The following is a 26,331-nucleotide window of genomic DNA, read 5'->3' as shown; positions in this document are numbered from 1 at the left end:
CTGTGGTTTCAAATACAATTTTATTGAAGATATCTCTGAATATTTAATGAATTCCCTATTTCTGCACTTTCTAAATATATTCATTTTTAACAAATCTCCCAAATTTCAAGTTATAAAATCAAACCCCAAAATGAATACCATTATTCCTTATTTACCAGTCTTAATGTGCAGATACAAATGATTGTTGAACTTAGTCAAAAACAGTCACATCTGTATATGTGACCTTAACACCAACTGAACAAATATCTTAGTTTTACAGTGTATACCGACCAGTGTATTTTGTCTACATTTTTAGTAACTTTTAAATGTTGTGATTTACTTTTGTTGTGTTGTAAATAACCATTTTACAAAGTTATGGTTTATAAAATAAATGGTTTGCAAAGAAAAATGATTGGTTCATCTTTTTTTTTTTTCTGGCAGTTTCTACATGATTTTTCAGATATTCCCATACATGTGCCATGTAAACTGATGATGCTCATACACGTACATCTTCAAAATAAATTTAATATTCTTTCTGTTTAGCAGTGGGTGGTCCTCATTGGCAGTAAATTGAAACATTACATTTGAATTTCAAACACTGAGTGGGTGAGGCTGGAATCACAATGTTCACGTTTGTTTCACATGATCTAGAATGTTTGACAGGAGAGATAACTGTTGTCGACTCCCAACAAGTATTTTGCGAACATACTTCAAATAGCGTTGCCTACAATCTTTTACAGGCATCAGAATGTGGCCACCGCATTGAAAAATTTCAATTGAACAAATCGACACCACTACTTTTGTTTTTATGCCGGGTACTTGTATTTTTGGCCTCTTATACCAAACTGTTAAGTTACATTAGATCGAGAGTGACTATGGGCAAAGAATTGAGGATGGATGGGTGGATAGGTAAGTTTATGAGAGTGTGAAGAGAGAGTGAAAGAGAGTAGAGACAAGAAGCAGAAGTGAAAACAACACTGAAGTATTTTCTTTTTTCATTTTGTATATTTATTTACGACATAACAACTGTTCAATGATATCATCTTTTATTGTATATATAGATACAGAAAATATGAAATATTGTTATCAGTCATATCATTTTTCCTGTGCCAAAGCATAATCATCATCTAATTTCCACCTTCAAAGATCGCATGGCTTGAACATGTTGACAGGTCCAGGGACTGCTTTGTCTTCTAGTATTTACTCTGGCATTGCTTCTGCAGCTGGGTGGCCTTGCTAACACTTAGTGCACTGGGTGCTTTTGTCATGATACTAGTACCAATGAAGCTACTATGCAGCGTGCAAGACTGAAATCCCCTTCGACTGAGCAGAGCTACATTAAAGAGGGAGATAAGAGGTTAAAGTATGAAAGAAGGGGTTGTATAGTCATGTATATTTATCTTGTAGGATGAATTTTAAACCTTCTCTGCACTGTTCTCCACATGAGTTTCTTTCCTTGTAGCTGCATTTTGTCACATTGCTAAGTTTATTTCCAATAAACAGGGTACGTTTGATTCAGAATGAGGCTAAACTTTTCTTTTCTGGTGTTATTTTCATTGTTTATATTCTAAGCACGAGGTAACCAATCTTCAAAATCGATTGCAGTTTCTTTTAGATTTTATTTTTACTGAATGTAAATGGCCACTCCTGCATTTGAAGCTTTTCTGAAAGAAATCTTGTTTGATTCTGACTCAGACAATGATTTTGAAGGATTTACTTAGGCAGACATCGATGGTGAAATTATTGGAGATGATGATGAGGATGTAGACTGTACCTACAGTTTATACTTAGAACAATGTACTGAGTGGATACTATCATCCATGACTGGCCGAGTTAAGGAATATACTATCCCAGGGTTACATGAAAATACTATTCATCCATTCCTTTATTAGTATACAGAAAAAGCAAGTCTGTACACACAATACAATGTAAGTTATTGAAGGCTGATCTCAAGACATTGAGCCTTACGAAGGAGGTACTAGGGACCTGGCTATCAGACAAGTTGCTGTACGCAAGAAGCCCCATCCACCACAGCAGAGTTGACACTGGTGTTGGTTCCACATAGAAAGCACTTGTGCTGGTGTGACAATAAGAACACCCAGTACACTCAATGGAGTGGCTGTCATTAAGAAGGGCATCCAGCTGTAGAAACCAAGCTATAACAGACAATGGTGCTTGGTGCAGCTCCAGGTAAACCGTGCCAGCGTATCACCCTTCAAACGTTGGGTGATAAGCTGTGCTTGAGAAGACCTGTAAAGGCATGTGAAATTGAAGTTGTGGCCAATGCTAGAGTCATCTGCCTGGCACTTCTGCTGGTGGCATATAAAAAGCACCATTCGTGTGTTGGGACTCATGGAGGTAACCGAGACGTTTGGCGATATACCGTGCATGTGAAGACCTGTCAAGCCAAGTGAGACTGTAGTTGTGGCCAACACCGGTGTTACATCAATGGACACATAAAAAGCACCCACTAGATTCTTGGAATAGTTGGCATTAGGAAGGGCATCCAGCCTTAGAAACCATACCAAATCAGATTGGAATATGGTTTAGCTTCCCAGTTTACCAGCTTTCAGTCAAATCATCAAACCCATGCCAGCATGGAAGATGGATATTAACTGATGATGATAATGATATGGTTTCTAAACTCTATGACTAAGTTTGTTTCTTCAAGTAATTATACAAAAGTGATTTATCACAGAGATAAACGTTTCTCTCCTGTATGAATACATTTGCGACTTCGAGAAAATGATTTACCACACACCTCACAGTGAAATGGTTTCTCTCCTGTATGAATGCGCTTATGAACAGTTAAGGGGCTGCTTTCAACAAACGATTTACCACAGATATTACACTGATATGGTTTTTCCCCTGTGTGAATACGCCTGTGTACAGTCAAGTGAGTACTTTGTGAGAATGATTTACTACAGATATCACACTGATATGGTTTTTCACCTGTATGAAAGCGCTTATGTTGAGTCAAGTCACTACTTCCAGAAAATGATTTACCGCAGACGTCACAGTGAAATGGTTTCTCCCCTGTATGAATGCGTTTGTGTTTAGTTAGGGTGCTCCCTACTGAGAACGATTTACCACAGACATCACAGGGATATGGTTTCTCTCCTGTGTGAATGCGTATGTGAACAGTCAAATGAATCCTTCGAGAGAACGATTTACCACAGATATCACAGTGATGTGACCTCTCTCTTCTGTGAATACGTTTGTGTTCATTGAGGGGCCTCTTGTCAGAGAATAACTTACCACAGATATCACACTGACATGGTATTTTCCCTTTCTCTTTCTTTATATCATCAGGAAAATCAATAGTTTTACATTGTGTTTCATATTCCTCACATAATATATATTCCATAATTTTTCTTCTCCAAATAAAAAATACAGATGTTTATTATTATTTGATTTTTTTGCAGTTATATATTTTGTTCATAACAGATATTTCTACGGCTGTATTTCCATCACTTCTAATCTTTTTGGTATTTGAATGATGAAGACACGTTTGTGAATTTGTCTAAGTTTAATTACAACACAAAAACCATATTGTAAATATTCAAGGCACTTTAGGAGAAATGTTGCTTTTCAAAGAAAACCTTCCTAGAAATTTGTTGCTTTTAATTTCCATTCAGAAAATCTATTTCACTGTAATTCACCCAAAATTTATATAAACAAGATTACATCAATTCTGTAAATCATTTTCCTTTTGGTCATCAAGAGATGATAACTAATGGTGATGTATCTGCTGCAAACAATTCTTTAACCTTTGGCACACTGTCCATACATTATGTCACCGTATGAGTTTTCTCCTCTGTAGCAGCAGAGAAGTGACAGCGAAGACAAATCCCAGAGATGATGCAGTGTTTGAAAGGTTAATCTTAAATGTTATTTGATAATCTGAAATAAGAAAGAAACAACAGTATAGAAGATATTTAAACAGTAGATATCCAACAATATCACAACACCCTACAGATAAACTGCAGATCATAATCAATTAACAGGTGCCAGTTTCATGACACCAGTATCTGCTATGACTACAATTTCACTTAGCTTGATGTGTCTTCTCAAGCATGGTGTAATGCCAAAGGTCTCAGTCAGCTGTCAGTGCCTCTGTGAGGCCTCAAAATAAGCTTTTTACATGCCACCGACATCAGCCACGTTACCTCCACAAGATCCAATGCTCAGAAGGTGCCACTTACATACCACCAGCACAGGTGCCAGTTATGTGACACCAGCATCGGCCATGACTAGGGTATAGTTATTTAACTAAGCAAGAGAACTTATCCAATGATTCCCTCCAATCAAGATATAGATTCATCCTTTTAGCATTCAAATTACACTGACAAATGTAATGGCTTATTTCTTCACATTGTTTTCAATTAAACATGCATTATCTGATAGCTTTCAGATCTTGATGTTTCTTTCATTTTTAAAACGACTTTGTAAGGCATGTGTGAGAGAATGGACCCAACCAGTTTCAGTATAAACCAGGATAATTTGGGCCTGACATGAAAAGTTTAAATGATTTCATATATGACAGTAAAATACAAGGATACATCATCATTACATTGCGTAACAAAATTAAAATTCGAATTTTGTCTTTGGTCAGTCAGTGTTATTTCCTGATTGCTTTTATCTACAAATCAAAGGAAATGACTACATATATACATACATAGAAAGAAGGAGATGAGTCTATGTATGGATGGCCACGATTTTATTTAACTTGACAGATCCCAGTACCTTGTCATTTCCTCAGTAGTGATGTAGTCACATATCTCTTCTATAGCAATACTTTTGTGCCTGTCCCTCCATCATACCTTTATTATATGTTCCTATCAGAAACTAAATTTGTATCAGATTCCTCTACTATCAGAGATCCTAACTTATAGAAAGTGTTTCTGAACCAGGGTCCATAGAAGATTTTGCAAAAATTTATTTGCAAATAAATTAGTTATACGTCTACAATACACAAAACATTTTAACAATTTTGTTTATACAATTATTAATAAAAACTATAATATAATTTTTTAAAACATCGAATCGCTCGTTAGGAGGGTATACCCGAGTAAAATAGGAATTAAAGAAGTCCATATATAAAATATGGTCGAGTTGGAGCAGGAGTCGGGGAACTTATTTAACCAGTTACCCCAAAATATATATATTCACGCCGACGTTACCTCCCTTGATTTGAAACTAAGACGATCATAGATTCTTTGAATTCAAAAAATTTATTGTATTTATTTATATGGAGAATACAATTATAAATATAAAAAGTATAAAACAAATGCGACAAAATAAATAGCCACATTACGAAACAAAAGGATTTTTTTAGAAACTTTTTCACTTCAGGTTTGGGAGAAATGAGGTTTCATTTTTGTTACAATTACACCAAAATTGTTGCATTTTGATGCCAGAGCAATTTGGATAGTCTTCGATTACTCTTTATTTTTTAATGTTCATTAGGGTGGAAAAAAATCTTTGTTTGCGAATGTAGGTTGTTACAAAAGGCAACTTTTTGACTGCCTTCTGATTCCAGAAGAAAAAGTTATCGTAACAAGGAACACGTTTCTTTTAAATATAATTTTACTTATGCCCAATGAGTCCTCATTACCCGCAAGAATTTTCTTTTTAACCCACTAGGGGTAATTTACCCTGGTTCGCCGACCCCTGGCTTAGAGAAAGTCTAGGACCGGTGTTTTTCAACCAGGGTTCATATAAGACTTTCAGGGGTCCACGCAACAAAATAGTCAATTGGGGATTCAAAATAGTATTTTTAGAGCCTCTGAAAAATGTTGTTTTAGATGTATACATTGCAAGAAACAGCTGGGTTTCTTCCTCTAACATTTCACATAGTTCAACCTACACAAATTAACGTGGACAACAAAACAGGAATTTTGAAAGAAGTTTCTGTAAAACTAGTTTTTAAACATCGAATGGTTATGGGAGTCCACCAGAATGAAATAGTAATCGAAGGGATCCAGTAGTTAAAAAAAAACCGGTTGAAAACTGCTGGTTATTGATTTGTGTTGTTTAAATCTGTTTCATTATTCAATGTGGTGGAGACCAGAACTGATGTCTACGTCTAACGAGGAATATTAAAGGGTATGTTTTGTGGAGGTGAGACGATAACATACAATATTAATTAACAGATATAATAGTTTCATAACTGAATACTTACAGAAATTCTTTATCGAGGTGAATATTGATATGACTTCAATTGTGATATGAGAAACATACTACGAGGAACACTGGCAAAAAGACGATATCACCTTTACTGCGCTTGCGTACAAGTGACATCGCTTTCGTATCTTATATAAGTTTCGAATTCTGGCACAAGACCAGCAATTACGTGGGTCGGGGTGATGCACGATTTTCACTAACAAAAAAAAAAAAAAAGAAAAAGAACCTCGGATATTTTGCATGGAATCAAGTACCCTGACCTCCTAATATGCTGCAAATCCCTTAATCTGGTTCGGAAAAAGTGGGGTGAGGAGACCCCGCCCCGTCCCGGAATCATTGGAATTTTTTTTTTCTTCTTTTCGTTGAATGAATTCCTGTGGCATCCTAATATGCTACAAAACCCTTTTTGGAGTCCGAAAACGGGGTGGGGTGAGGTGGAAGTTTCGGAAATTGTACCCACTCCCAACATTTTACAGAAATAAAATTTCCAGAGTGTGATTTACATGGTTCATTATTAAATCTCTCTATAGATTGTGTATGGTCAATGTTTACATCTTTAACCGATTATTAAACAGAACATAGTTTTTGTTTCCCATACATGGAATAACATGGCAATCCTTCGGTATTGGTTAACGATATCATTCACCCATACAATCATCCCGCATGACACAAAGAGACTAGTCTGAAAAACAGGGTAAATGACGTTGCCCCCTCATGCCTCAGTCTGTATACCAGTAACTAAGGATCGCCAAAAACATTACAGACATTGTTTATATCTTATGTACAATTAAAGTTTCTACAATCAAAGTGGACGATCATGGTTTTCATAATCACCACTTTAGTAGAAAGTGAGTTATACATCTTTAGATGTATACCTGACTTTCCTACTATAAAATTAGAATATAACGGAACGCTGAACTCCAGACCATCAACTTAAACAACACTTTATTTAGGTGGTAAATATATACATCTTTAGCTCTTGCTGTTACAGCTTCTGTTGTGTGTGAGCATAGTTGTTGGGACGTGGGTATGTAGTTGCAAGCGAGCTGTCGAGTGTAAGTCCAGGAAAGATGTAGAGAGACAGCTTATCACGTCCATGCTCATGGTCGGCCGACCGTAAAAGGGATAGAATTAAGCGGGAACGCTTGCTTGTTTAATTCCACGCATGCGCACGGCGTTACTACACCTTATACTCGTTCCACCTTTTTTGCTTCTTTTTCCTCTCGTTTTGTTCTTCACTCTTTCAGTGTCCAGCGTCCTGGTATTAAAATATATCTAACGTACGAACAGAGCCCGAAAGATTGCTTGGAGATACATGGCATGTTTTATAAATCTGCCAGTTTAAAGTACCAACAAGCCGCCATTGCCTGGTGAAAAGGATTAGCCTACAGCAGTCCTGTGCTGGTGCCATGTAAATGTGCTCATGTCAGTGCCACATTAAAAGCACCCAATACACATTGTGAAGTGGTTGGCATTAGAAAGGACATCCAGCCATAGAAACCAAGCCAAATCAGACTGGAACCTGGTGCAGCTCTCCAACTTCAGTCAACCAATCCGACCCATGCCAGCATGGAAAAAGAGATGTTAAAGGACGATGATGAAGATGATGATGTATAAAGAAGAATACTGAATCCATTGCAATTTTTGATAGACAAAATTTTATTCTTTTCATACACAAAAATATGAGCAATGTTGGTGCTATGAATGACAAAATGCCAAGAGAGTTTAAATGTTATTGTTATAACAGTGAGTAAGTTAAATGATTGTCATTGTGTTGCTGTTGTTGATCGTTCATTGTGGTTGTTGTCAGCAGGTGTCTGTATATACTCATTGAAAGGGCATCCAGCCATAGAAACCATCTCTGCTGTCTTTCACTGTTCTCTCTGCTCTAACCCAATGCTCTCTGTCAAGTGGTCAAAGTGTGCTGAATTTATATTGATCGTTAGGCTCAGAAACAAGCCAAAAGATGAAATTATTCCTGGAGCCTATTTCACACAAAGTCGTGATTAGTTTAGTTTTTTTATCATGTAAATAATATTCTAGTGAATTATGACATTGGATGTAGTGATCTGATTGCTAAATATTCCCACCTCATGACTGCTCTGCAGAGCGGTTGGTGTTAGGCAGGACATCCAGTCGTAAAAACCATGCCAAAACAGACACTGAAGCCTGGTGCAGTCTTCTCACCAGCCAGCTCCTGTCAAACCATCTAACCCATGCAATCGTGGAAAGCAGATGTTAAATGATGATGATGAGAATGGCACAGGAACTGCAAATGTGAATTGCATAAAGGAGCATGTGTTGAAAAATGGTGGATGCAAGATTAAAAATGTTGGTTAAATGTTAGGCCAGAGTATAATTGTAAAAATACTATGAAAGAATAACTGAAGAAGATACATGTAAGTACAAGAGCCAAGTGAGTGCGGCTAAGAGTGTGAGTGAGTGAAGTTGTACATATTCAAGTGCAAGGTCACCAATGAGTTGATAGTTGCATATTGATATGCATTTATATTGAAGACCAGTGGATCAGAATCATAGACGTAGGAGCATAAGCAGCAGAAATAGGGTTGCATCTTCTATCGACAGTAATTTTATGTATATTGCTGGTGTCACATCAGAAAAAGCACCCATGCCAGTGCTACATAACACCCTGGTGCTGTGTAAAATATCCAGTACACTCTGTAAAGTGGTTTCCATCATGAAGGGCATCCAGCCATAGGAACTGAGCCAAAAACAGACATGGAGCCTGGGCAGCTCTTCAGATGGCCAGTTGCTATCAAACCACCCAACCCATGCCAGCATGGAAAACGGACGTTAAATGATGATGCTAGCAATGAATCTGTTTGCTAAGCATCTCTATGCATGTTGTGCAAGTGCTGGGTGCTTGTGTGCATGTTAAATGTGAATGTATGGATGTTGAAATGTGTGACATGTAAAGATGAAAACTGAAAAAGATGATTTCCATAATGCTTGCACATGATAATTATTCTTCAATGTCAGTGGATTAGAAGTTTAGATTTGTAAGAAATTTTCTTACATTTAGCTATTAAAAGATTTTCCTTTTGAGTATATTTGTTTGTTTTTTAAAGAGACCCACCCTCCTTTTCACTGTCAGGAGGCACAAGCAATTACACACACATGTACACATGCAACGAGAATTTCTGCCTACCAAGGTGCCATGCAGTGGGACTGAACCTGAAATCATGTGATTGAGAAAATGATGAATGCTAAAAGATTTACAAAGAATATTTTCAACAAACCATCTGAATATTCTCCTCCTGGACATAACTGGTAACAACATATACATAATGTTTTACCCTTCCATTTTTCTTATTAACCCCTGCATTATTCTAATCAGGATTAATGAGGGATGTCATTGTAATTCACAGTAATGGATTTCCCAAACACTTTAACCATTCAGCACTTAAACTGGCTGAAATATTCTACATGTTTTATGCTCAAACTGGCCAGATTTGACCTCTCGCATCTGCTCTACAATGTCATGCAAAAAATACAATAACATCATCAAACTTTCAAAGCTCTGAGATAATGCAGGATTAGTTCAAAAGTATGTATATAAATAAGCATTACATTTGACACAGGAATCTGAATGCTAATGGGTTACACTAGCTGTATCCATCTTTATGTTGAAACCAGCAAAGTCCACCTTCTCACACCTACCCTACAATGTCATTCTAAAAGTAAACAATCACGTGGCTGATGTTGGTGTCAGGTGTGAGTGCTAAACGGTTAGGACAAAGGCTCTTTCTCTCAGATAAAATCTGTAAAAGATTGATTCTCACAACGCTTGCCCACAATGGATATTCTTCAATGTTGGTGGACTGTAAGAAATTTTCTTACATTTGGCCGTTAAAAGATTTTTCGCTTGTTTGTATTTGTTCGTCCTTTTATTGCTAAAAGATTTCACAATGAAAAAGCCTTTCTCTAGTGTGACTGTGTACATGAACTCTAACACTAGAAAGGTTTTTCTCCCATGTGGATTAAATGCTTTTTTTTCAAATCACTGTTTGATCAAAAATATTTTCCACAGATTTCAGTTTCATGGTTTTATTGCACTGTGTACTCTTTGGTGAACAACAAGACTTGATTTCCCATAAAACGATTTCCCACAAGTCTTACAGATGAAGCGTTTATCCCCGGTATGTGTCCTTTTGTGAACTATAAGATTAGAACTATCAGAGAACGATTTCCCGCATACTTCACAATGGAAGGGCTTCTCTCCACTATGTATTCGTTTGTGTGTCTGTAAATGAGAATTATTTTTAAATGACTGCCCACATGTTTCACAATGATAGGGCCTTTCTCCCGTGTGTATCCTTCTATGTGCTGTTAAGTTACCATTAGAAGCAAAATATTTATCACATATTTCACAACGATAAGGCTTTTCTCCAGTGTGTTTCCCTTGGTGAACCACAAGACTGGAATTCTCACTAAAAGATTTCCCACAAATTTTACAGCGGTATGGTCGTTCTCCAGTGTGAGTCCTCCTGTGTGATTTTAAGTGGCTGTTAACAGTAAACGATTTCCCACAGAGATCACAGTTGTAGGGTTTCTCTCCAGTATGTATCCTCACGTGGTTTGTTAGATCACATTTGATCACAAAAGTTTTCCCACATATGTCACAGTGAAACGGCCTTTCTCCACTGTGTATTCTTTGATGAGGTATAAGAGTAGAACGATGACAGAAAGACTTCCCACAAGTTTCACAATGATAGCGTTTTTCTCCAGTGTGGATTCTTATGTGAACTACAAGATCATATTCATCAAAGAATGCTTTCCCACATATTTCACAACGAAATTTTTTGTCTGCGGTATGTATTCTCTTGTGCTTTGTTAGATAACTTTTACAGACAAACGATTTCTCACATATTTCACACTGATGTGGTTTTTCTTCACTGTGTAATTTTTTGTGTTTTCTTAAATAACGATTAGTACCAAAATATTTGTCACACATTTCACATCGATATAGTTTCTCTGTTTTGTGTATTTCTTTGTGCGTTAAAACTTCATGTTTTGAAGAGAATGTTTTCCTACAAATCCCACAGCGATATTCAGGAATATTTCTTTTATCCAATAATCTTTCTTTAGTTTCACTAATTAAAGGCTTTTCGTCGCTGCATATCTGTGTAACTGTTTCTGTATCGGTCTGAACAGTCGGGTTAGAAGTGTTCAACTGATTAATGTCCTGCATTTTCATTCTTGAGGAATTCTTATAAGCGGAGAAATTTCTGTATTAATATATAATGATCGAGTTCCTTGTCTTGAATATCATAAGAATTTTGATAACATTTGTGGAAAATATGTAATGCCGATATATTTTCTATTCGCTACGAAAATGCAGATTGCCAACTGGGTCCTCTCAAGAAAAAAACTTATTTCTCTTTTAAGAGATGTGGATATAGTTTAATGATCCTATGTAGGCTAAAACGATTATATATAGAGAGAGATCATAAATGACTGGTAACAGAACTTCAGGTGAACATTTTTTTTCTTTTTTACCACAGCTTATAACAAAACAATCACTTAGCATAAATAGTAAATCATTGCAAGATAGGGCGATGCAATTTGACATTAACGATTGGAACGTACGTGCAATGATCTTCCATATGAGTTGCAAACAATCGACGATCGAACTTCATTTATGATGAAATTAATTAATGATGAAGGTGATAGAACACTGACCCTGAAACAAGTAAGCAATCGTATGTTATCCACAATTATTTTACATTATAACAATTAAATTACCGAAACGATGAATATATATCGGTGACATAGGTAAAAAGTCCCTAGCATAATTTAATCCAGTCAGAAATGCCATTCTTTCAATTGATCCAACCGTTGTTAATCAAAAGGCATTTGCCAGCAAAATTATTATTATTTATCAACGGAGTAGTCTCTTCGCTCACCTTCAGCCTGCGAAAAATAGCCACCGAATTTGCCTCAAATCATGAATCCAAAGCTAAAATCTACATATCTAAAAGTGAAAACAAGCTTATCGGCCTAATTAATGTTTCTTTTGGTTTAATGGGTTCATGTAAGTTATTAAACAGGACGTAGTTCTTGTTTCCCATACATGGAATAACATGGCAATCTTTCGGTATTGGTAAACGATATAATTCACCCACACAATCTTCCTGCATGACACAAAGAGGCTAGTCTGAAAAACAGAGTAAATGACGTTGCCCCCTCATGCCTCAGTCTGTATACCAGTAACTAAGGATAGCCAAACAAATTACAGACATAGTTTATATCTAACGTGTAATATAGTTTCTACAATCAAAGAGGACGATCTGGGTTTTCTTATTCTTTTCTTTATACTCGTTCCACCTTTTGCACCAACTTTTCCTCTCTTTTTTTCTTTTCTTCTTCTTCACTTTCTCAGTGTCCAGCGTTGTGGTATTGTATGAACAGATCCCGAATGATTGCTTGGAGATACACGGCATGTTTTATAAACCTGCCAGTTTAAAGTATCGTCAAGCATATACCTATTAGTAGCTCTTTCGTAATTCTATATTAAATTGTTATAATGTGTGTATACAAATGTTATATATTTTATACTAAGATATCAAACACTGTACAAAACTGATTCATAAGATTAAACCATTTAGCATTAGACTGGCCGTATCTAGCCAAAACATTCTTCTTTATATTCAAACCGGTCAGATCTGGCCTCTCATACCTACCATACAATATCTTACTAAAAATTAAAGTGCCTCATCAAAATCTCAAAGCAACAAGATACATACTATTACTCCACACAAAAAACATATTGGAGGTCCACACCCCATAACAATCCTCAATCTAGTTTCATCCGGCAAAACTCTCCAACCCATATCAGCATGGACAATGAATGTTAAATGATGATGATGATAATGAATTATTAACATCTCAGGCATTTTCATTGATCATGACACTTATAAAAACCATCACCTTTTTTCAACTGAGCTTTTTCTGCACACACATATATATATATATATATATATATATGGGAGAATTTACGAAAAAAACAACAGACGAAGACAGGTGGTGTAAACAACAAATGGATGTATTAGTTTAACGGTCAGGAATAGAGAAAGTCTTTGACGTTTCGAGCTACGCTCTTCAACTGAAAGGAACACAGAAAGAAACGAGGAGAAAATATATATATATATATATATATATATATATATATATATATATATATATATATATATATATATATATATATATATATATATAACTTTTATTGGGATTAATGTACATTTAGGACATTTTAAGAATTAATATAAATATTATCTTCATAATATAAAACAAACATCACAATTTTAGAGATTTGTTTGTCGAGTTAAATCTTAATAAATGTTCTCTTTTTGAGAAAGAGTTTTTTTTGAAGATAGTTGAATCAGGAAGAGTCAATTTGCAAACACACATGCACACTTTCTTTATTTATATATATATATATATATATATACATACACACATAGAGGCCCACCAAAGGGTGGGGTCAGCTGAAGCCCATGAATTTAAGTGACCCACAAGCCAGAGGAAGAAAAAGATACGAGGGTTTACCTTAAATGAATTTTAAGGAAATGAAGCTTGTCAACAAACTCCCATGCAAAATAAGAGAAAAACGAAAGAAATCAAAAGTGAAAGTAAGAACAATGTCAACAGTTATAAGAACACCAGAAATGAAAAGAAAAAGAAGCAATGGTGATGAAAGGTGTGGGTGTATACTTACACATACATACTAACATACACACACATGCATATATACATACATACATACACACACAGGCCGGCATTGGTGCATGATGGAGTTGAATGCTTGGTCTTTGGTGCAGCTAATATGGCGGGTAAAGATACCACGATGGAAATGCATTAAAATATCAATACTGTTTTGGATCATTAGGGAGTGCAGAGTATTTGCAGGTAATGGATACTGCAATAGCAAATATGAAAGATTTTTTTTTTTTTTCAGGATTTAGCAGATTATGAAAAACTGAGCAATATTTTACTCAATGGAAATTTTGTGCTGAAGTGATCATGCAGTATCCAGAGCTTGATGAATTTTCTTTAAGGAATGAAATACTTTTTTATAGAAATCATCATTGTGAACCATCTCTGGAGGATCATTGTAAAATATTTGGTGAAATGCAACCAGAAGTCCATCACATTTTTCCAAACGTTGAGTGATTGCTCAGTCTACGTACAGTGTTTCCAACCAGTTCTTGTGAAGATGAAAGATCTTTTAGACCACTGCAGTGACTCAAAACTTGGCTGTGATTGATCATGACTCATCAAAAGGTTGAATCATATTCTAATATACCACGTTCGTAGAGATGTTTTACTTTTTGATTATTTGATATTTTAACGAAGATGCAGTCTTCACTAAAATATAATGAATTCTTTTTAAGCTTATTTTTCTATATCTGAACTTCATTTGAATATATAATATTTAATTAGCGTAAAACTTTACTTATGGGATAGGGTCTGGGAAAGGCACCACAAGCACTACTAACATGCTTCTTTAAGAATCAACAAATGTTGGTTTGTCTCCCTCACATTTTAAAGGCAAACAAGACCCCTGACTATGTATATGAACTCTAAGACTAGAACGGTTTTTCTTCAGTGTCGATTCTTCAGTGCCTTTTTTTTAAATCATTGATCGAAAATATTTTCATGGTTTTATTGCACTGTGTATTCTTTGGTGAGCAACAAGATTTGCTTTCACACAAAACGATTTCCCACATGTTTGACAGATGAAGTGTTTATCCCCGGTATGTGTCCTTTTGTGAACTATAAGATTAGAACTATCAGAGAACGATTTCCCGCATACTTCACAATGGAAGGGCTTCTCTCCGCTATGTATTCGTTTGTGTGTCTGTAAATGAGAATTATTTTTAAATGACTGCCCACATGTTTCACAACGATAAGGCCTTTCTTCCGAATGTATCCGCTTGTGTGTTGTTAAGTTACCACTAAAGGCAAAATATTTATCACATATTTCACAATGATAGGGTCTTTCTCCCGTGTGTCTCCTTTGGTGAACCACAAGACTGGAATTCGTATAGAACGATTTCCCACATATTTTACAGCGGAATGGTTTTTCTCCTGTGTGAATTCTCCAGTGTGATTTTAAAACGCTGCTAACAGTAAACGATTTCCCACAGAGATCACAGACGTAGGGTTTCTCTCCAGTATGTATCCTCACGTGGTTTGTTAAATCAGATTTCATCCCAAAAGTTTTCCCACATATGTCACAGTGAAATGGCTTTTCTCCACTGTGTATTCTTTGATGAGCTACGAGAGTAAAACGATGACAGAATGATTTTCCACAAGTTTCACAATGATAGAGTTTTTCTCCAGTGTGGATTCTTATGTGAACTACAAGATCATATTCTTCAAAGAATGCTTTCCCACATATTTCACAACAATAGTTTTTGTCTGCGGTATGTATTCTCTTGTGCCTTGTTAGATAACTTTTATAGACAAACGATTTCTCACATATTTCACACTGATGTGGTTTTTCTTCACTGTGTAATTTTTTGTGCTTTGTTAAATTACTATTAGTAGCAAAATATTTGTCACACATTTCACATCGATATAGTTTCTCTGTTTTGTGTATTTCTTTGTGCGTTAAAACTTCATGTTTTGAAGAGAATGTTTTCCTACAAATCCCACAGCGATATTCAGGAATATTTCTTTTATCCAATAATCTTTCTTTAGTTTCACTAATTAAAGGCTTTTCGTCGCTGCATATCTGTGTAACTGTTTCTGTATCGGTCTGAACAGTCGGGTTAGAAGTGTTCAACTGATTAATGTCCTGCATTTCCATTCTTGAGGAATTCTTAAAAACCGGAGAAATTTCTGTATTAATATATAATGATCGAGTTCCTTGTCTTGAAGATCATAAGAATTTTGATAACATTTGTGGAAAATATGTAATGCCGATATATTTTCTATTCGCTACGAAAATGCAGATTGCCAACTGGGTCCTCTCAAGAAAAAAACTTATTTCTCTTTTAAGAGATGTGGATATAGTTTAATGATCCTATGTAGGCTAAAACGATTATAGAGAGAGAGATCATAAATGACTGGTAACAGAACTTCAGGTGAACATTTTTTTTTCTTTTTTACCACAGCTTATAACAAAACAATCACTTAGCATAAATAGTAAATCATTGCAAGATAGGGCGATGCAATTTGACATTAACGATTGGAACGTACGTGCAATGATCTTCCATATGAGTTGCAAACAATCGACGATCGAACTTCATTTATGATGAAATTAATTAATGATGAAGGTGATAGAACACTGACCCTGAAACAAGTAGGCAATCGTATGTTATCCACCAACATTAATATGTGCTCTTAATATAAGATAATTATTATTGCCGAAGCGATGAATATATATCGGTGACATAGGTTAAAAGTCCCTAGCATAATTTAATCCAGTCAGAAATGCCATTCTTTCAATTAATCCAACCCGTCGTTAATCAAAAGGTATTTTGCCAGAAAAATAATTATTACTTATCAACGAAATAGTATTTTCGTGCTCCTTCATCATGCGAAAGATAGCCAACCAATTTGCCTCAAATCCAAAGCAAAAGTCTACATATTTAAAAGTGAAAACAAGCGTAACGGCCCAATTAATGTTTCTTTTAGTTTAATAGTTTTATGTAAGTCATAAAACAAAACGTAGTTTTTGTTTCCCATACATTTAACAACATGGCAATCTTTCGGTATTGGTAAACGATATCATTCACCCACACAATCTTACCGCATGACACAAAGGGGCTAGTCTGAAAAACAGGGTAAATGACGTTGTCTCCTCATGCTTCAGTCTGTATACCAGTAACTAAGGATCGCCAAAAACATTACAGACATTGTTTATATTCTACAATCAAAGTGGACGATCGTGGTTTTCATAATTTTTTCCTTATACTCGTTCCACTTTTTGCATCAACCTTTTTTTTTGCTTCTTTTTCCTCTCGTTTTTTTTTCTTTCACTTTCTCAGTGTCCAGCGTCCTGGTATTAAAATATATCTAACGGACGAACAGAACTCGAAAATTGCTTGGTGATACATGACATGTTTCATAAATCTGTCAGCTTAAAGTATCGTTAAGCACGTACGTTTTGGTAGCTCTTTCATAATTGTTTTTTAAAACTGATATAATGTGTGTGTGCAAATATTATATACTTTATACGAATAGATAAAAATCGGATCTTCTCCATCTCAGGCACAGAGTAGACCCAGATCAGCTGTACAAAACTGATGAATAAGTTTTAACTATTTAGCAATTAAACCGACCGTATCTAGCCAAAACATTCTTCTTAGTTTATGTTCAAACAGGTCAGAGCTAAGCAGAATCGTTAGCGCTACGGTCTGACTTCAAATTTCTTCGGAGTCGATAAATTAAGCACCAGTCAAGTGTTAGGGTGGATGTGATCGGCTCATCCCCTCCCCACAAATTTCAGGCTCTGTGCCTATAGTAGGAAGGAAGGATTATTATTAAGGCGACGAGCTGGCACAGTGGTTAGCACACTGGACGGAATGCTTAGCGGTATTTCGGCCACCGCTGCGTTTTGCGTTCAAATTCTGCCGAGGTCGACTTTGCCTTTCATCCTTTCGGGGTCGATAGATTAAGTAGCAGTGAAGCACTGGAGTCGATGTAATCGACTGTTCCCCTCCCGTCTAATTCTAGGCTTTGTGCGTATAGTAGAAAGGATTATTAAGACAGCGAGCTGGTAGATTAGCACGCTGGGCAAAATGCTTAGCCTCATATCGTCTGTCCCTTTGTTCTGAGCTCAAATTCCGCCGAAGCCGACTTTGTCTTCCATCCTTTCGGGGTCGATAAAATAAATGCCAGTTGCAAATTGGAGTCGATGCAATTGACTTACCCCTCCGCCGAACTTGCTGGCCTTGTGCCAAAATCTGAAATCATTTTAAAGCCAGAAAGCTGACAGAATCGTTAGCACGCCGGGCTAAAAGGCATAGTGACATTTCATCTATCTCAGTGGTTCCCAATCCTTTCATTTAAATGAGTTTTCCTACGGACCCCTTTTAATATGCTTATCCCTGTTTCAGTCATTAGACTGCAGCCTAATATAATTCACGGACTACTACAGGTTGGGAACCACTGGTCTATCTTTACGTTCTGAGTTCAAATTCCACCGAGGCCAATAAAATAAACGCCAGTTAAACACTGGAGTCGATCTAAGCCCTTCCATGAAATTGCTGGCCCTGTGCCAAAATTTGAAATCATTATTAAAGGCAGTAAGCAGGCAGTCATTAGCACAAACGTGTTCATACAGGTGAGAAGCCATATCATTGTGACATCTGTGGAAAATCTTTCTCTGGAAATAGCACATTAACTACTCACATACGAACTCATACAGGTGAGAAACCATATCAGTGTGATATCTGTAATAAATCTTTCTCTGAAAAACGTAACTTAACTACTCACAAGCGCATTCATACAGGTGAAAAACCATACAGGTGTGATATTTGTGGGAAATCGTTCTCTGTGAAAAGTACCTTAACTACTCACAGACACATTCATACAGGTGAGAAACCATTCCACTGTAATAGCTGTGGCCAGTCTTTCTCTGTAGGTAGTACATTAACTAAACATAAACGTCTTCACACAGGAGAGAAGCCATATCACTGTGATGTCTGTGGCCAATCATTTATTCGAAATCTCCAGTTAATTATTCACAGACGTATTCATACTGGAGAGAAACCCTGTCACTGTGATATCTGTGGTGAATCATTTTCTCAGAGAAATGCATTACTTGAACATAGACGAATTCATGTAGGAGAGAAACCATTTCGTTGTGATATCTGTAGAAAATCATTCTTTCAAAATGATCTCTTGACAGTACATAAACAGACTCATACACAGGAGAAGCCACACCATTGCCTTATCTGTGGTAAATCGTTTTCTCGAAGTAATGATTTAACAACCCATGAACGCATCCACACAGGTGAGAAACCGTATGTCTGTGACCTCTGTGGTAAATCATTCTCTCATTCAAGTGCTTTAACTAAACACCTGCGTAGTCATACGGGGGAAAAGCCATATCACTGTAATGTCTGTGGTAAATCATTTGCTCAGGCAGGTACTTTAATCGCACACCTGTGCGTTCATACAGGTAGAAAACCACACACCTGTGATATTTGTGGAAAATCATTCTATCGTCAAAGAACTTTAACTAAACACGTGCATATTCATTCAAGATTTAAAAATATATAGTTACAATTATCATCATCATTTAATGTTTGTTTTCTATGCTGGCATGGGTTGGACGGTTTGACTGGAGCTGGTAAGCCAGTGAGCTGCACCAGGCTTCTGACATTTATTTTGGCCTGGTTTTTACACCTGAGAGCTCTTCCTAATACCACTTGCTTTACAGAGTGTACTGGGAGCTTATTACATGGTGCTGGCATGGGTGCTCTTTATGTGACGCCGGCACAGGTGCTTTTTATGTGGTGCCAGCACTGTTTCAGTATCTAAATCAGTGGTTCTCAACCAGGGCCCATATGGCCTCTGAGGGTCCATATAAGACTTTTGAGGGTCCACCAAACAAAATAATAAATTAGTGATCCACACTAATATTTTAAGGGTCCCTGAATAACTTTTGCTTTAGATGTGTCTATTGGTATTTTATTGCAAGAGACAGCCAGGTTTCTTTCTCCAACATTTTACATTGTTCAACCAACACAAGTAAATGTGTGAAAAACAAAATAGGAATTTTGAAAGAAGTTTCTATAAAACTAGGTTTTAAACATCGAATGGCTATGCCCAAGATATCACCATATTTTCTCAGTTTTTAATCATCTCAGCTGTAAATTCTATAATCCAGAGTCCCTACTTCATCACTGTTAATATTTTTGATATTGGTTTCAAATTTTGATGCAAAGTTGTAATTTTGGTGGATGAAGCAAGTCAATTGCATCAACCCTTGTGTTTAACTGGTACTTAATTTATCAACCCCAAAAGGACGAAAGGCAAAGTCGACCTCAGTGGAATTTGAACTCAGAAAAAGAAGCCAAATGAAATGCTACTAATCCTTTTGCCCAGTGTGTTAACAAATCTGCCATCTTGCCGCTTTGAGTCAATATTTTTGATATTTTGATATCTAAATAAAGCTTGTTTATTTTTCAATTATTCTCCTGTCATTTTTGATGTTGAACATCTAAGTAAAACGTGCTGATGCAACTATAAATTATAGAATTCATTGACTTGAACAGTTTATGGCAAAAGTTGTAGATTTTTTAGCATTTAAACCAGCCATAGCTAACCCAAATTTTCTATCTGCTTTATTATCATTCATTGACGCACACATACAAGAGGGTGCTGAAAAGTTCCTGGCTTTGGATAAAAAAGAAAATACTGGAGGATCAGTTAATTATGATTTTATTCCACATATTCCCCCATTGCAGCAGTCCTTCGGTTTTTCTAAGCCCTGTAAAAGAACTTGGAAGGCTGGGTCTCCAACCAGGTGCAAAAATGTTCACAGACCAATGGGCCAGTTACTGCAATCTACATCAACTTGTCTGCATTCATGGAACAGTGAATCAACACCATCATTTTTACATCCACTTTCCTGTGCTTATGCGGTTCAGAAAGTTAATTCAGGCAGATTTTCTATGATGAGAGGCTCTTTTTGTTGCCAACTCTCACCTGTTTCCAAAGCAAGTCAATGATTCCCCATGGCCAGACATGTTTTCACAGATTATAGGAAATGAACGGATGCTTGTATGACATGACAACCGTTTTTTAACTACCACAACATGTTAAGACAAGGACGCACACACACACACATATATATATATATATATATATAACAAGTCTCTCCTAGTAAAAGGAAGATTGTACGATGCATATATACAAACAATTCTGCTTGGAAGTGAGACGCGAGTCCTGAATGCAGAGGGCATGCAAAGGCTAAAGAGGGATGAGGCTGGTATGCTTTGCCGGATGTGTAATGGAAGTGTACATGTGCTACAGAGTGTTAGTGTATTGAGAGAAATGCTGGGCATAAGAGGAAATAGACACAGTGTACAAGAGAGAAGACTGTGCTGGTTTGGTCATGTGGTGTGGATGGATGCTGACAGCATCCATCCAGTTATGAACAGATATAGTTGTTTCATTATTAAATATGGAATTGTTTTATAAAGGAGAATATTGCTGGAAGAGAGACATAAAACAAGACAAAGAAAAGTGGTTTGGAAGCTGAATGAACTTTTATTGAGCTTACACTGAAGGAATACAGATATATATATATATACATTGTCATACATATCTTTGTATGTGTTTATTTATAAGCATGCGTAGTTATACACATACATACTTAAATGAAACGACAATATCCTAAGGGAAATAACTCAAAAAAGTCAATCAGATGCTTTTCAACTCGAGGGACAAGTAAGGGTATATTAAACAGTATAGAAGATACATTATTAATGAATTCATATTGTTTATATAGACGCAGACGTGGCTGTAGGGTTGAGAAGCTTGCTTTCCCAACCATGTGGTCTTAGGTTCAGTCCCACTACATAGAACATTGGACAAGAGTCTTCTATAGTTATGGACTGACCAATGCTTTGTGAACAAATTTGATAGACAAAAAATGAAATGCTTATCTTCAATCGCATTGTTTCCATAGACGGATTCGTATACGCGTCGTAACTTTTACACGTAGCTTTAATTTCTCTAGAAAATCTGTAGGGATAATTTTAAAAAGTGATTGACTAGCACATAGATCTCCTGAAGAATTATGTTAGGAGTGTGTGTGTGTGTCTATGGAGTGCTCAGCCACTTGTATGTTAATTTCACAAGCAGGCTGTTCCATTGAATGAATCAACTGAAACAATTGTTGCTGTAATCCAAGGTGAGTCAGGCCACAGTCCAGCAATACATACTAAGGAAATTTTGCAGATGGAGATTAATTTTCTAGCTTCTAGTAATTTTGAAAATACTATAAAGTAACAATATACATAAAATTATTAGAGATACCAATGAGAAAAATGAAAGTTTCTTCATTAAAAATTAAATAGGACATCTGTCACAACATTTATGACAATCTGAATGTTGACAATGATAAAGTCTCTATTCTGTATAAATACATTCACCCATGGTGGCACCATGTTAAAAGGACCTAGCATAGACTGTAAAGTGGTTGGCATTAGGAAGGGCACCCAGCTGTAGAAACCAAGCAAAATCAGACTGGAACCAGGTGCAGCTCTCCTGCTGGCCAGCCCTGGTCAAACCATCCAACCCATGCCAGCATGGAAAACAGATGTTCATGAAGACAATGATGATGATGGTGGTTAAGTGTCCTTCTCCAGAGAAGGATTTAACACAGAAGTCACAGTGATAGGGTCTCTTGCAAGATGAATATTTTTCAGAGTAGTTAAGGTATATAAACTAACAAAAAGATTTACAACAGAGAGAAACATGATTTCTCTTCAGTAAGAATATATTTATGACTATGTAATTGACATAACCAAGAAAATGATTAACTGTAGATATCACACTGACAGAGATTTTTACACATGTGTGACTATATCTATGTGCAGTTGTATTTCAATTACAATACTCTTTTACTTGTTTCAGTCAGTTGACTGTGGACATGCTGGAGCACCGCCTTTAGTTGAGCAAATCGACCCCAGGACTTTTTCTTTGGAAGCCTAGTACTTATTCTATCGGTCTCTTTTGCCGAACCGCTAAGTTTCGGGGACGTAAACACACCACCATCGGTATATATATATATATATATATACACACACACACACATATATATATATATATATACGATGGGCTTCTTTCAGTTTCAATCTACCAAGGCTTTGGTCGGCCCGAGGCTATAGTAGAAGACACTTGCCCAAGGTGCCACGCAGTGGGACTGAACCCAGAACCATGTGGTTGATAAGCAAGCTACTTACCACACAACCACTCCTACACCTATGTGTATCAACATTTTTTTTTTTTTTGCTTTAGTCAGTAGGTTTTATTTTCTATTTGCTTCTAGCTGGAGATAAAAAAAAAATGACAAAAATTCACTTCAAATTTTGCTTCTGCAACCTGGACATCAATGTTCTGAAATGTAGTGGAAAATATTTCCATTACATTTCAGACAGATTCAGAACTGAGTTGCTGAAGCAGAAATACCATTATAGCAAATATTCTGCTAAATACCACAGATTTGCTTGTCAGTTGCTTGACCTTAACGACTTGAGCATGTCCCTTAGTGGATGATGATATGGACATCTCTGATGATGAGAAAAAGCAGTTAGGGAGCATCATAGCCATGTGTTAAAAGGGATTATTGGGGTTTGAATAAATGTAACAAATGCAAAGTTTGCAGGAAATAGTAACCATTTTTCATACTTTCTAGGGGTAAAGCAAGAAGGAAATAACAGTTGCCACCCAAGGACCAAAATCGTGATACATAATGTTATTTGTGAATGATTTATCACAGATGTTGCAGTGATATGGCTTGCGACTTGTATGAAAGTATTGATAAAGAATTAAGGCACAATTTCCAAAGAATGATTTACCAAAGTCATCTCCTGCATGAATACATTTATAAATAGTTGAGGGACTACTTTCCAGAGAATGATTTGCCAGATATCATACTATGGGTTTTCTTCTGTGTGAATACATCTATGAGTACTTAAATATTTATTTTTTGAGAATGATTTACCACAGATATCACACTGATATGGTCTTTCTCCTGTATGAACGCGTCTATGTACAGTCAATTGCGCACTTTGCGTGAACGATTTACCACAAACAATGCAGTGATATTGTTTCTCTCCTGTATGAATACGCTTATGAGTGGTTAAGGCACTACTTCCAGGGAATAACTTACCACAGATATCACACTGATATGGTTTTTCTCCTGTGTGAATACGTTTATGTATAGTTAAGTATGGACTTTTTGAGAATGATTTACCACAGATATCACACTGATATGGTTTTTCTCCTGTGTGACTATTTCTATGGACAGTCAAATGTGTACTTTGGGAGAACGATTTACCACAAATATCGCAGTGATATGGCTTCTCTCCTGTATGAACACGTTTATGAATTATTAAGGGACCACTTCCAGGGAATGATTTACCACAGATATCACACTGATACGGTTTCTCTCCTGTGTGAACACGTTTATGTACAGTTAAGTGTGGACTTTTTGAAAATGATTTGCCGCACACATCACAGTGATATGGTTTCTCACCTGTATGAAAGAGCTTATGTTGAGTTAAGTTGCTACTTCCAGAGAATGATTTACCACAGACATCACAGTGATATGGTTTCTCTCCTGTATGAATGCGTTTGTGTTTTGTTAAGGTACTTCCTACAGAGAATGATTTACCACAGACATCACAGTGATAAGGTTTCTCTCCTGTATGGACGCGTACATGAACAGTTAAATTAACTTTTTGACAGAATGACTTACCACAGACATCACAATGATATGGCCTCTCTCCTGTGTGAATACATTTATGATTAGTGAGGTGATCTTTGTCAGAGAACGACCTACCACAAATACTGCACAGAGAAGGCGTTTCTCTTTTCTCTTTCTTTATATTATCAGGAAAATCAATAGGTTTAAATTCAACTGTGTTTTCACATAATTTATTTTCCATAATTTTCCTTTTCCCACTAAAATAGTATCTGCTTGTTTCAGTCATTGGATAGCAACCATGCTGAAGCCACAGCCTTGTAGAGTTTTAGTCAAAGTTTCCTTAAGTCTGATACTCATTGTAGTGGTCTCTTTTGCTGAACTGTCAAGATACAGAGCATAAATTTACACCAGATGTGAAGTGGGGTAGGTGACAAACACAGAAATACACATATATATATAATGGTCTTTTTTCAGTTTTGTCTATTAAATCCACTCACAAGGCTTTGGTTGGCCTGGGGCTACAGTAGAAAATACTTGCTGAATTATTACATATTTTATTCGTGACAGATATTTCTGCTGTTATATTTCCATCAATTCAGATCTATGTTGAGATTTGAAGAGGCTGAAAACCGTTTTGTAAATTTGTCCAAATTTAGATTATCATTTAAAAATTCCAAGAAAAAATGTTGCTATAAATCACCGTTCAGAAGAAATATTTCACTAATTCACCAGAGATTTATATAAGCACATTTCAGTAAAGTATTTCTTTTAGTCTTCAAAGGATGATAAATATTGATGATGTATGATGACTCTGCTGTAAGCAATCCTTTAACCATGAATGTTACTTCATCATCATCATCATCATCATCTTTTAACGTCCGCTTTCCATGCTGGCATGGGTTGGACGATTTGACTGAGGACTGGTGAAACCAGACGGCTGCACCAGGCTCCAGTCTGATCTGGCAGAGTTTCTACAGCTGGATGCCCTTCCTAATGCCAACCACTCCGAGAGTGTAGTGGGTGCTTTTATGTGCCACCAGCACGAGGGCCCTGAAATAGGAAAAGAAAAGAAAAAAAAACAGCATCAGATATAGAAGATATTTAAACAGTAGAGATACAACAATATTACCACATCTCCTTACAGATAAACTGTACATATAATTATTTAACTGAATCACATTACTCAAGGATGAACAAGCTTTAACAACTGTTTTCCTTCCTTTATTGTGGTAAAAAGTTGTCTATATTTTTCTTGACATACTGATGGATATGAGAACCAGCTGTAGGTTTCTTTTATCAAGAAATTATCAGATGAGGAATTTCTCTTTCATACAGCATACACACCAACCCTACAATATCGTTTTAAAAATTAACAGCTACCTCATCAAAATCTCATAGCTACAAGTTAATGCATGATTAGTTCAAGATAATGTGGATAAAAAAAGCATTAATTATGGCAGAATAATGTGAACACTAAAGGGTTAAATGCAAAACTTATTTTATTAGCATTGCATTTTCCCAATTCTACTAAATCACATGTTACAATAATCAGCTTTTCTAAGATCTGAGTAAAATCATAATTTCCAGCAATTTAGGAACAGAAATCTCAGTAGATTCATCAATAATTAAACTGTGCTTGGGTCTTCCTAAGACACTTATAGGAATCTGACAGGCGTGAAGTGGATTCGATCCACTATGCCACAAATTTGAATTAATACTGCGTCAGAACTTTTCTCGCGGTGGAACAA

The 26,331-nt window shown here is 36.3% G+C and overlaps 3 protein-coding genes across 9 annotated transcripts in view; all 3 read right to left on the bottom strand.

Annotated features, from left to right (window-relative positions):
* Positions 1 to 1,008: 1,008 nt before the first annotated feature.
* On the bottom strand, positions 1,009 to 13,112 carry LOC149130744 (uncharacterized). Of its 2 annotated transcripts, none has more exons than XR_016238710.1 (2): positions 6,164 to 13,112; positions 1,009 to 1,312 (listed from the first exon to the last, which is right to left on the bottom strand). XR_016238710.1 is itself a non-coding variant. In XM_089343803.1 (2 exons), exon 2 carries the CDS (start codon positions 3,344 to 3,346, stop codon positions 2,672 to 2,674), a length of 675 nt encoding a protein of 224 aa, XP_089199929.1. In that variant the 5' UTR covers positions 3,347 to 3,882; positions 6,164 to 6,839; the 3' UTR covers positions 1,009 to 2,671. The 2 variants fall into 2 exon arrangements, 1 of the variants encoding a protein (XP_089199929.1); XM_089343803.1 differs by having other exon boundaries at positions 1,009 to 3,882; positions 6,164 to 6,839.
* Positions 13,113 to 14,583: 1,471 nt separating this feature from the next.
* On the bottom strand, positions 14,584 to 17,139 carry LOC106873323 (uncharacterized). Its single transcript, XM_089343804.1, has one exon. It carries the CDS (start codon positions 15,998 to 16,000, stop codon positions 14,843 to 14,845), a length of 1,158 nt encoding a protein of 385 aa, XP_089199930.1. The 5' UTR covers positions 16,001 to 17,139; the 3' UTR covers positions 14,584 to 14,842.
* Positions 17,140 to 21,397: 4,258 nt separating this feature from the next.
* The window catches only part of LOC128251087 (uncharacterized), a 99,022-nt gene continuing 94,088 nt past the window's right edge, over positions 21,398 to 26,331 (bottom strand). For 3 of the 6 annotated variants that reach the window (XR_016238711.1, XM_089343808.1, XM_089343807.1), the window contains one exon: positions 21,398 to 25,633. Coding sequence is in view for 5 of the 6 variants with exons in the window: in XM_089343808.1 (XP_089199934.1) it covers positions 23,811 to 24,869 (1,059 nt within the window). In the remaining variant the exon portion in view is untranslated. The remainder of the gene's footprint in view (positions 25,634 to 26,331) is intronic. The other 3 variants (XM_089343812.1, XM_089343811.1, XM_089343810.1) reach the window with 2 other exon arrangements.

The sequence above is a fragment of the Octopus bimaculoides genome, chromosome 28 (genome assembly GCF_046866305.1).
Source record: "Octopus bimaculoides isolate indiv1 chromosome 28, ASM4686630v1, whole genome shotgun sequence".
In the NCBI taxonomy this organism is placed as follows: domain Eukaryota; kingdom Metazoa; phylum Mollusca; class Cephalopoda; order Octopoda; family Octopodidae; genus Octopus; species Octopus bimaculoides.
The sequence above is the reverse complement of the archived record's forward strand: the minus strand, read 5'-3'. Positions and strand labels throughout refer to the sequence as shown.

Coding starts and splice junctions, on each gene's coding strand:
- LOC149130744 (XM_089343803.1), bottom strand. CDS start 3,346: ATGGAATATATATTATGTGAGGAATATGAAACACAATGTAAAACTATT.
- LOC106873323 (XM_089343804.1), bottom strand. CDS start 16,000: ATGGAAATGCAGGACATTAATCAGTTGAACACTTCTAACCCGACTGTT.